Source organism: Salmo salar, chromosome 17, assembly GCF_965601325.2.
Source record: "Salmo salar chromosome 17, fSalSal1, whole genome shotgun sequence".
Classification (NCBI taxonomy): domain Eukaryota; kingdom Metazoa; phylum Chordata; class Actinopteri; order Salmoniformes; family Salmonidae; genus Salmo; species Salmo salar.
Window position 1 is genome coordinate 80,359,772 of NC_138307.1, and position 12,106 is coordinate 80,371,877.

At 48.5% G+C, this 12,106-nt stretch overlaps 1 protein-coding gene across 1 annotated transcript in view; it reads left to right on the top strand.

Moving 5' to 3' along the window:
* Positions 1-12,106, top strand: part of LOC106594365 (leucine-rich repeat-containing G-protein coupled receptor 5) — a gene marked incomplete at its 5' end in the record, with an annotated part of 67,816 nt that overhangs the window by 28,640 nt on the left and 27,070 nt on the right. The window contains one exon of the mRNA XM_082963351.1: positions 11,574-11,645. Within this exon, the coding sequence (XP_082819477.1) occupies positions 11,574-11,645 (72 nt within the window). The remainder of the gene's footprint in view (positions 1-11,573; positions 11,646-12,106) is intronic.

Below are 12,106 nucleotides of genomic sequence, written 5' to 3' on the forward strand. Positions count from 1 at the left end.
CCAACTCCGCCAGTCCCGGTCTGTAGGCAGACTCATTATAGTCACAGTTACTTATTTCTAATTTGGGATCGTAACCAGACTCACCCGGTTCTGGGTCGCAGGCCGACCCCCCTGGTTCCGGGTCGCAGGTAGACCCCTTCGGTTCTGGGTCACAAACAGACCCCTTCGGGCAGACGGGCCACTCTGGCAGCTCCGGGCAGACGGGCCAATCTGGCTGATCCGGGCAGACGGGCCAATCTGGCTGATCCGGGCAGACGGGCCAATCTGGCTGATCCGGGCAGACGGGCAGCTCTGGCGACTCCTGACTGGCGGGCAGCTCTGGCGACTCCTGACGCTTGGAATTGCGCCTGGTGATCTTAGACTTGCGGGCGACTGCTCGGCCATTGATACCCATTTCATGAGGGTCCAGACAAACAGTTATTGTGCTGACGTTGTTTCCAGGGGCAGTTTGTAACTCGGTACGTGCTTCAGCACTCGGCGGTCCCGTTCTATGTTTGTGTGGCCTACCACTTCGCGGCTGAGCCGTTGTTTCTCCTAAACATTTCCACTTCACAATAACAGCCCTTACAGGTGACCGGGGAAGCTCTAGATGGGCAGAAATTTGACGAACTGACATGTTGGAAAGGTGGCATCCTATGACGGTGCCATGTTGAAAGTCACTGAGCTCTTCAGTAAGGCCATTCTACTGTCAATATTTGTCTATGGAGATTGCATGGCTGTGTGCTTGATTTTATACACCTGTCAGTAATGGGTGGGGCTGATATAGCCGAATCCACTAATTGGAAGGGGTGTCCACAAACTTTTGTATATATAGTGTATATTCTTAATGCTGTGAGATAGGTTTATAAAAAATTTAAAAATCCATCCATGTTCTGTTTTTGCTTATTGTCGGTTTGGCGTGGAATTCCTTCATGGCCTCAGCGTCTCAGCTAGGAGAACAGAACAGAACAAAGTGTGTCCGTGTGGAGATATCTGCATAGTTGGCCAGCCAAAATAGCTTCACCCTGATCCTTAAATTCTGCTGATCTCTCTTTCTCTCACCCTCTTGCTTTCTTTCTTTCTCTCTCTCTCTCTCTCTCTCTCTCTCTCTCTCTCTCTCTCTCTCTCTCTCTCTCTCTCTCTCTTTCTCTCTCTTTCTCTCTCTTTCTCTCTTCCTCTCTCCCTCCCTCTCTCTCTCTCTCTCTCTCTCTTTCTCTCTCTTTCTCTCTCTTTCTCTCTTCCTCTCTCCCTCCCTCTCTCTCCCTCTCTCTCTCTCTCTCTCTCTTTCTTTCTCTCTCTCTCTCTCTTTCTCTCTCTTTTTCTCTCTCTTCCTCTCTCTTTCTCTCTCCCTCTCTCTTTCTCTCTCCCTCTCTCTGTCTCGCTCTGACTTTCTCTCTCTCTTTCTCTCTCTTTCCTTCTCTCTCTCTCTTTCTCTCTCTCTCTTCCTCTCTCTCTTCCTCTCTCTCTCAATCTCTTTTTCTCTCTCTTCCTCTCTCTCTCGCTCTCTCTTTTTCTCTCTCTTCCTCTCTCTCTCCCTCTCTCTTTCTCTCTCCCTCTCTCTTTCTCTCTCTCTCTTTCTTTCTCTTTCTCTCTCTATCTTTCTCTCTCTCTTTCTTTCTCTTTCCTTCTCTCTTCCTCTATCTCTCTCTCTCTCTCTTTCTCTCTCTCTCTCCCTTACGCCGCTTTTTTCTCCATCAACAAGGGTAACGATTTCAAATGTACCGCCATTTATTCCAAATGAGCTATTGGAGAGTGAGTTATTGCGCTTTGGGAAGTTTGCAAGTTCAATTAAAGTTGTCCCGTTGGGTTGCAAACACCCGGCGTTGAAACAGGTTATGTCGTTTCGGCGACAGGTGTTTATGTTTTTGGACTCACCGGAGCAGACTTTGGAGTTAGCGTTTAAAGTCAAGTATGACAACAGATTGTATACTGGTTATGCTAATACGGGTAGTCAACGGTGTTTTGAGTGTGGGGATGTTGGTCATAAGCGACATGCTGCCCGAAAAGGGAGAAGGCAGAGGGAGGGGCAGGTGGTCCTCGTAATGCCTGGGCCCACTGATGTAGGGAGAGGTGGGCCTCGTAACGCCTGGGCCCACTGATGTAGGGAGAGGTGGTCCTCGTAACACCTGGGCCCACTGATGTAGGGAGAGGTGGTCCTCGTAACACCTGGGCCCACTGATGTAGGGAGAGGTGGTCCTCGTAACGCCTGGGCCCACTGATGTAGAGAGAGGTGGTCCTCGTAACGCCTGGGCCCACTGATGTAGGGAGAGGTGGTCCTCGTAACGCCTGGGCCCACTGATGTAGGGAGAGGTGGTCCTCGTAACGCCTGGGCCCACTGATGTAGGGAGAGGTGGTCCTCGTAACGCCTGGGCCCACTGATGTAGGGAGAGGTGGTCCTGTAACGCCTGGGCCCACTGATGTAGGGAGAGGTGGTCCTCGTAATGCCTGGGCCCACTGATGTAGGGAGAGGTGGTCCTCGTAACGCCTGGGCCCACTGATGTAGGGAGAGGTGGGCCGACAGTGGTTGAGCAGCCACAAGCACCTGCTGCTGAGGAACAAGTTGTCCGTGTTGAGGGCACGGAGTTGCAACTTGTGTTAGAGGGAAATGTTATGCAGCAGAAAAATATTGTTGTAGAAGGTAAGGATGGATCTGAAGAGCCAGTTCCTGAGACTGGTGAGGAGGTGCCCACTACGAGTAATAGGGTACAGGAGGGGGTTCAGGTGGGGCTAGTCTCCCAGGTAGTGGAGGAAATGCCCACTACCAGTAATAGGGTTCATGTGGAGCTAGTCTCCCAGGTAGTGGAGGAGATGCCCACTACCAGTAATAGGGTTCAGGTGGGGCTAGTCTCCCAGGTAGTGGAGGAGATGTCCACTACGAGTAATAGGGTTCAGGTGGAGCTAGTCTCCCAGGTAGTGGAGGAGATGCCCACTACCAGTAATAGGGTTCAGGTGGGGCTAGTCTCCCAGGTAGTGGAGGAGATGCCCACTACCAGTAATAGGGTTCAGGTGGGGCTAGTCTCCCAGGTAGTGGAAGAGATGTCCACTACCAGTAATAGGGTTCATGTGGGGCTAGTCTCCCAGGTAGTGGAAGAGATGCCCACTACCAGTAATAGGGTTCAGGTGGGGCTAGTTTCCCAGGTAGTGGAGGAGATGCCCACTACCAGTAATAGGGTTCAGGTGGGGCTAGTCTCCCAGGTAGTGGAAGAGATGTCCACTACCAGTAATAGGGTTCAGGTGGGGCTAGTTTCCCAGGTAGTGGAAGAGATGTCCACTACCAGTAATAGGGTTCAGGTGGGGCTAGTCTCCCAGGTAGTGGAGGAGATGTCCACTACCAGTAATAGGGTTCAGGTGGGGCTAGTTTCCCAGGTAGTGGAGGAGATGCCCACTACCAGTAATAGGGTTCAGGTGGGGCTAGTTTCCCAGGTAGTGGAGGAGATGTCCACTACCAGTAATAGGGTTCAGGTGGGGCTAGTCTCCCAGGTAGTGGAGGAGATGTCCACTACCAGTAATAGGGTTCAGGTGGGGCTAGTTTCCCAGGTAGTGGAGGAGATGTCCACTACCAGTAATAGGGTTCAGGTGGGGCTAGTTTCCCAGGTAGTGGAGGAGATGTCCACTACCAGTAATAGGGTTCAGGTGGGGCTAGTTTCCCAGGTAGTGGAGGAGATGCCCACTACCAGTAATAGGGTTCAGGTGGGGCTAGTCTCCCAGGTAGTGGAGGAGATGTCCACTACCAGTAATAGGGTTCAGGTGGGGCTAGTTTCCCAGGTAGTGGAGGAGATGTCCTGGTACGAGTGATAGGGCTGCAAGTGGGGCTAGTTTCCCAGGTAGTGAAAGGGACGATGTCCACTAGAAGGAAGTCAGGGGTCTGTGGCCTCAGTTGAGGAGGAGCAGGATATGGATATCTCTATTGATATGATAGTAGCTGGTGACGACTCAATTTATGATCTAGAGGAGGTAAATAGGTTTCTGGATCAGACTTCTGGGAAATCTGTGAAATTGGCAGAATATTTTGATGTTGATAAGTTTGTGAGGTCAGCTGTGATGTTACAGAAGATGGGCTTGGGTATAAGAAGTAATAAAACAGAAAGGCTTAATGTAGTTTTTCTACAGGAGACACATAGTGATGAGGAAAATGAGGTTGACTGGGGTATGTGGTGGGAGGGGAAGTATATACCCAGTCATGGTACTAATTTCAGTGCTGGGGTGGCAATCTTGTTTTCTTCAGGCTTAGGGGTGACTGTGGTATCTACAACAGAGATTGTCAGTTTGGGTTTTGGGTCGGGTTTTGGGTCGGGTTTTATTGGTCAAGGCAGATGTTATGGGGTTTTAGATTTTTTGAATGTTTATGCTCCTAATGAGGGAACAGAGCGTATTGTTGGTTTTGATCAAATAAAGGAAACCTTAAGACAGTGTGACCAAGAGGGGTGTATGGTTTTAGGGGGGGACTGGAACTGTACAGTGGATTTTACTGTTGATCACACCGCTGAAGAACCTAGGCAGTACACATGGCTAAAAGTTAATGAAGGTCGTGTCAGTGCAGCAAGGTTAGACAGGTTGTATGTATCTGAGCACTACTGTAGTAGGGTTGGAAGGTTAGACAGGTTGTATGTATCTGAGCACTACTGTAGTAGGGTTGGAAGGTTAGACAGGTTGTATGTATCTGAGCACTACTGTAGTAGGGTTGGAAGGTTAGACAGGTTGTATGTATCTGATCGCTACTGTAGTAGGGTTGGAAGGTTAGACAGGTTGTATGTATCTGATCACTACTGTAGTAGGGTTGGAAGGTTAGACAGGTTGTATGTATCTGAGCACTACTGTAGTAGGGTTGGAAGGTTAGACAGGTTGTATGTATCTGATCACTACTGTAGTAGGGTTGGAAGGTTAGACAGGTTGTATGTATCTGATCACTACTGTAGTAGGGTTGGAAGGTTAGACAGGTTGTATGTATCTGATCTCTACTGTAGTAGGGTTGGAAGGTTAGACAGGTTGTATGTATCTGATCACTACTGTAGTAGGGTTGGAAGGTTAGACAGGTTGTATGTATCTGATCACTACTGTAGTAGGGTTGGAAGGTTAGACAGGTTGTATGTATCTGATCAATACTGTAGTAGGGTTGGAAGGTTAGACAGGTTGTATGTATCTGATCATTACTGTAGTAGGGTTGGAAGGTGAGACAGGTTGTACGTATCTGATCACTACTGTAGTAGGGTTGGATGGTTAGACAGGTTGTATGTATCTGATCAATACTGTAGTAGGGTTGGAAGGTTAGACAGGTTGTATGTATCTGATCAATACTGTAGTAGGGTTGGAAGGTGTGACATTACTCCTGTGGGTTTCTCTGATCACCATTTTGTTACTGTTGATATTCATTTGTCCCGTCCACGAAGGTCATCATCTTACTGGTATTTTAATGTTAAATTGTTACATGTTTTGTGAAAGGTTTTTGTTGTTTTGGGAAAAATGGAGGGTTACAAAAGGACATTTTGAGTCCTTGAGACAATGGTGGGAGGTTGGGAAGGCCCAAATACGATTATTTTGTCAACAGTATACTGCTCGGTCTCGAATTGAAGTCAAAGAGACTATCAAGGCCCTTGAACAGGACATCAAATCTATTGAATTGAAGCTGCTCACTCAGAACGACCCTGGAAAAGTCATGAATTTACAGGACAAGAGACATGAACTGAGGTCGTTTCTACATGAAAGAGTGAAGGGTGCCTTGATTGGGTCTCGTTTCGCTTCCCTCAAGGATTATGGATGCTCCTAGCGCTTTCTTTTTTAACCTAGGACAGTCAACACTACAACGTAAACAGGTGGTCTGCCTTCGTCTCCCTGATGGGAAGGTGACCACGGATGACAGTGAAATGCGTCAACATGCAGTGGATTTCTACTCTGCCCTCTATAAGGCGGAGGATTGTGACTCTCTGTGTACTGAACAGTTGCTACACGGTCTTCCTCAATTGGGACCTGAGCAGAGAGTCGCATTGGACTCTGACATTACACTGCAAGAGCTGTCCACAGCAGTTATGCAGCTCTCAACAGGCCGAGCCCCTGGCATTGATGGTTTACCATCTGAGTTTTATAAGCTCTTTTGGGGGTCTATTGGGGAGGATTTTTATGAAGTGGTGTGTGAATCTTTTCATGAGGGTTCTCTTCCTGTATCCTGTCAACGTGCGGTGCTTTCATTATTGCCAAAAAAGGGGGATTTGGCTCTCATAAAAAATTGGAGACCTGTTGCTTTATAAAGAATATAAAATTGTTTCTAAATGTCTCTCAAACAGGTTGAAAGAGTATCTGGGATTGTTGGTCCACAAGGACCAGTCCTACTGTGTACCTGACCGCTCTGTTGTTGACAACTTGTTTCTGATAAGAGATGTTTTAGACATTTGTAATCTGTCTGATGTAAATGTGGGTTTACCTTCTTTGGATCAGGAGAATGCTTTTGACCGTGTGGACCACCAGTACTTGTTTAAAACAATGAAAGCCTTTGGGTTTGGGGATGTTTTTTTGTCTTGGATGAGTTTACTGTATGCTGGGGCCTTGTGTATGGTGAAGGTGGGGGGTGGTTTGAGCTGCCCCATCCCCGTCCAAAGGGGCATCAGGCAGGGATGCCCAATTTCAGGGCAGTTATAAAGTCTGGCGATTGAACCAATGCTTTGTTTTTTAAGAGCGAAGCTTACTGGTTTCTCTGTGCCAGGTGTAATGAAGGGTCCCGCAATTGCACTGTCTGCATATGCAGATGATGTGACAGTTTTTATTACAGGGGCTGAGGATGTTAAGGTTCTCTCAAACGCTCTAAAGGTGTATGAGGGGGCCTCCTCAGCTAGAGTCAATTGGGGAAAGAGTGAAGCGCTGTGGGCTCGTCAGCTTCAGATGGGGTCCGCTCCACGGTTACCAGGGGGGCTTCAGTGGGGCAGAGATGGGATGAAGACTTTGGGGGGTTTTCTAGGCTCTGATGTCTTTCAGAAAAATAACTGGGAGGGTGTAGTGGAGAAAGTGTGTGTCAGACTGTCAAGATGGAAATGGGTGCTGCCCCAGCTGTCTTATAGGGGAAGGGTACTGGTAGCTAATAATCTTGCTGCCTCCTCCCTGTGGCACAGACTAATGATTTTACAGCCACCTGGGGGTCTGATACAAGAGCTTCAGAGGACCCTTGTCAATTTCTTCTGGTCTGGACAACACTGGATAAAAGCTGCAGCCCTGTACCTGCCACTACACGAGGGTGGGCAAGGCCTGGAGGACATTTCCTCAAGGATCATGGCTTTCCGGCTTCAAGCAGCCCAGAGACTGTTGTACAGAGACGGTTCTAGCTGGGTGGATACAGCCTATACATTGATGAGGAGAGCGGGCTGTTTGGGCTTAGATAAGCACATTTTCCTCTTAAAGCTGGAGGGGGGTGATTTGCCTGGCCTGACTACATTTTATGAGTCTGTTATGCAGGCTTGGAGAGTTTTTGTGAAGTCTCGTAAGGCCTGCACGCCACCAGGGATGTGGCTTTTTGAAGAGCCTCTTTTTCACAACACTGCCATCCAGTCCCGTGTTCTGGGTTCAGCTAGCCTACGTTCATGCCTGTTAGGCGTGGGGTGTACTAAACTGGGTCATCTGATGCGGAAACAGGAATAGATCGTTGGAGGAGCTGGGAGAAAGAGCGGGGATCCGATCATCTCGCCTACTGAGGAAGGTCGTCGCTGAAGTCTGTGACTCCCTGCCAGTGCTTCATCTGCAGTATGTGACTGACATTTCCAATTGTGATCGGTGGAAGGAGGGTCTGGATTATGTGTTCCCTGCACTGATTGTTAGTGCTGCAGCGGGGGCATTCGAGGAGGACGTGGGGATGCTGCTTTCTTTCGATACCCCGGAGCTGGGGGAGTTCAAGGAGGTGGGAAAGTAGGCCATGTACAGAGTATGTGTAAAGGTGTCCCATGCCTCTTCCCTGGAAGGGGTCAAATTGACGAGGTGGGCGGGTGTGCTTGGTCCAGGTGTCTCTCCAAAGGCTGTTGGCGATCACTGTACAAACTGCCTATTGATAAGAGGACAGCTGACCTCCAATGGAGGATAATACATGGAGCTATAGCCACTAACATGCATCTGGTACACCTGGACCCTACTGTTGGGGAGGGGTGTCCATTTTGTGCTGAGTCTGAAACTCTGGCACATCTGTTTTTACAGTGTCCCAGGTTGGTCGGGATGATTGACCTGATCACTAATGGGTTCTCAACGTTGGGAGAGGTTTTTTCTTCCCAACTGTATATATTTGGGCCAAAGTACAGGTTCAGTCGAAAGGGTGTAGTTGTGTTGCTTAATTTTGTGTTAGGGGCAGAAAAATTAGCGATATGGAAGACCCGAAAGAACAGTATTCGGGGACAGGGTCTGTGGAGGTGGTGGGAATGCTGAAGTGAATGTTGGCAGCGAGACTAAGGGTTGAGTTTGCCTATTATACACTGGTCAACAATATTGATCTGTTTATGAGTATATGGGGTATTCAGAGGCTGTTGTGTATAGTTACTGTGGAGGAGGAATTGGAGTTTTTAATTGATGTGTAACTGTTTTATTTGAGTATTTATTGTGTGGTGGGCTCCCAGACCCAATAAAGATTATTTAAAACTCAAACTCTCTCTCTCTCTCTCTCTCTCTCTCTCTCTCTCTCTCTCTCTCTCTCTCTCTCTCTCTCTCTCTCTCTCTCTCTCTCGCTCTCGCGCTCTCTCTTCCTCTCTCTCTGTTTCTCTCTTCCTCTCTCTCTCTCTCTTCCTCTCTCTTCCCCTCTCTCTCTCTTCCTCTCTCTCTCTCTCTTCCCCTCTCTCTCTCTCTCTCTCTCTCTCTCTCTCTCTCTCTCTCTCTTCCTCTCTCTTTCTCTCTCTCTCTTCCTCTCTCTCTCCCTCTCTCTCTCTTTCTCTCTCTCCTCTCTCTCTCTCTATCTCTCTCTCTTCCTCTCTCTCTCTTCCTCTCTCTCTTTCTCTCTCTCTCTTCCTCTCTCTCTTTCTCTCTCTCTCTTCCTCTCGCTCTCCCTCTCTCTCTCTTTCTCTCTCTCCCTCTCTCTTTCTCTCTCTCTCTCTCTCTCCCTCTCTCTCTCTTCCTCTCTCTCTTTCTCTCTCTCTCTCTTCCTCTCTCTCTTTCTCTCTCCTCTCTTTCTCTTTCTCTCTCTCTTTCTCTATGTTTCTCTCTCTCTCTCTCTTCTCTCTCTCTCTCTCTCTCTCTCTCCCTCTCTCTCTCTATCTCTCTCTCTCTCTTCCTCTCTCTCTTTCTCTCCCTCTCTCTTCCTCTCTCTCTCTCTTTCTCTCTCTCTCTCTTCCTCTCTCTCTTTCTCTCTCTCTCTCTCTCTCTATTTCTCTATCTTTCTCTCTCTCTCTCTCTTTCTCTTTCTCTCTCTATTTCTCTATCTTTCTCTCTCTCTTTCTCGCTCCTTTTCTCCACACTCTGATCCTTGACCTGCTGGTAACTTCCAGGACCTCCAGCTATACCAGTTCCGCTAGAACAGACCCTTCTTCATCCATCTTAAAGGCCCAATCCTTCATTTGAAAAACAACAACTTGGCAGCACTACCACTTGGTTTGCTGTAAAGCTGAGCAGAGTGGTTCTTTTGAGATATTCTCCCTCTCCCAAGGTCCATGTCTTGTTGAACTTTATTCACGTCCAACTCACCCCGAACCCTGTTGTTCAGATTCTCCTCAGCTATAAATCCCAACCTCATTTTTCCTAGCCGCGACCCGCAGCACATTACCGGACAGAGCCAAATACCTCTTGAGCACAGAAAGATCTATCTCTCCTGATCCTCCCTCCCTCCCTCCATCCTTCCATCCTTCCTCCCTTCCCAGCCCAGAGTTAACAACATGGATATAGCCCGGCCCAGGCAGAGCAGAGCCAAAACTATTTCACCACTAGATTGGATAAATATGGAACGGATAATTTGGCTATTGAAATATTTCTCACCTCATCACCTAGCCCTCCCTATAGTCCTGTCTCTCTCTTAGTCCTGTCTCTCTCCTAGTCCTGTCTCTCTCCTAGTCCTGTCTCTCTCCTAGTCCTGTCTCTCTCCTAACCCTGTCTCTCTCCTAACCCTGTCTCTCTCTTAGTCCTGTCTCTCTCCTAGTCCTGTCTCTCTCCTAGTCCTGTCTCTCTCCTAACCCTGTCTCTCTCCTAACCCTGTCTCTCTCTTAGTCCTGTCTCTCTCCTAGTCCTGTCTCTCTCCTAGTCCTGTCTCTCTCTTAGTCCTGTCTCTCTCCCAGTCCTGTCTCTCTCCTAGTCCTGTCTCTCTCTTAGTCCTGTCTCTCTCCTAGTCCTGTCTCTCTCCTAGTCCTGTCTCTCTCCTAACCCTGTCTCTCTCCTAACCCTGTCTCTCTCCTAACCCTGTCTCTCTCTTAGTCCTGTCTCTCTCCTAGTCCTGTCTCTCTCCTAACCCTGTCTCTCTCCTAACCCGGTCTCTCTCTTAGTCCTGTCTCTCTCCTAGTCCTGTCTCTCTCCTAGTCCTGTCTCTCTCTTAGTCCTGTCTCTCTCCTAGTCCTGTCTCTCTCCTAGTCCTGTCTCTCTCCTAGTCCTGTCTCTCTCCTAACCCTGTCTCTCTCCTAGTCCTGTCTCTCTCCTAACCCTGTCTCTCTCCTAACCCTGTCTCTCTCCTAACCCTGTCTCTCTCTTAGTCCTGTCTCTCTCCTAGTCCTGTCTCTCTCCTAGTCCTGTCTCTCTCCTAACCCTGTCTCTCTCCTAACCCTGTCTCTCTCTTAGTCCTGTCTCTCTCCTAGTCCTGTCTCTCTCCTAGTCCTGTCTCTCTCTTAGTCCTGTCTCTCTCCTAGTCCTGTCTTTCTCCTAGTCCTGTCTCTCTCCCAGTCCTGTCTCTCTCTTAGTCCTGTCTCTCTCCTAGTACCCTGTCTCTCTCCCAGTCCTGTCTCTCTCTTAGTCCTGTCTCTCTCCTAGTCCTGTCTCTCTCCTAACCCTGTCTCTCTCTTAGTCCTGTCTCTCACCTAGTCCTGTCTCTCTCCTAACGCTGTCTCTCTCCTAACCCTGTCTCTCTCCTAGTCCTGTCTCTCTCTTAGTCCTGTCTCTCTCCTAACCCTGTTTCTCTCTTAGTCCTGTCTCTCTCTTAGTCCTGTCTCTCTCTTAGTCCTGTCTCTTTCCTAGTCCTGTCTCTCTCCTAGTCCTGTCTCTCTTATTCCTGTCTCTCTCTTAGTCCTGTCTCTCTCCTAGTCCTGTCTCTCTCCTAGTCCTGTCTCTCTCCTAACCCTGTCTCTCTCTTAGTCCTATCTCTCTCCTAGTCCTGTCTCTCTCTTAGTCTTATCTCTCTCCTAGTCCTGTCTCTTTCCTAGTCCTGTCTCTCTCCTAGTCCTGTCTCTCTCCTAGTCCTGTCTCTCTCCTAGTCCTGTCTCTCTCCTAGTCCTATCTCTCTCCTAGTCCTGTCTCTCTCCTAGTCCTGTCTCTCTCTTAGTCCTATCTCTCTCCTAGTCCTGTCTCTCTCCTAGTCCTGTCTCTCTCCTAGTCCTGTCTGTCTGTCTGTCTGTCTGGACAGAACAGAACAGAACAGAGCGGAGAGGACAGACGTGCTACAATGTGAACCTCTGTATCTGTCTGGCCCATTGCCTGGGTTTACACCGTGTTCTGTCTTCAAACAGATTCTTCTACGACAACCCCATCCAGTTTGTTGGCCAGTCGGCCTTCCAGCACCTCCCTGAGCTGCGGACACTGTGAGTCACACAGTCAAACACTGACTTTAGTTTGGTATAAAAAATGAAAAACAATTTGTATGCTTCAATAAAGGTTAAATGAAGTGAAGTGAAATGGGTGAATTCTTGCCGTGAAGCCATATCTATGATACATACATGAACTCTGTACACTTCAGACTAGTATCATGGAAAGGTCTGTACTCTCTTTTTCTAATGCATCTGTCCCTCTTCATTGCTCTCTCTCTTTCTGCCCCCCCTTTCTCTCTCTCTCTCTCTCTCTCTCTCTCTCTCTCTCTCTCTCTCTCTCTCTCTCACTCTCTCACTCTCTCTCTCACTCTCTCTGTCCCCCACCCTCTCTCTCTCTCTTCTTTTCTAATGCATCTCTCCCTCTTCATCTCTTTCTCTCTCTGCGCCCCTCTCTCTCTCCTTTTCTAATGTCTCTCTCTCTCTCTCTTTCTCTCTCTCTCTCGCTCTCTCTCCCT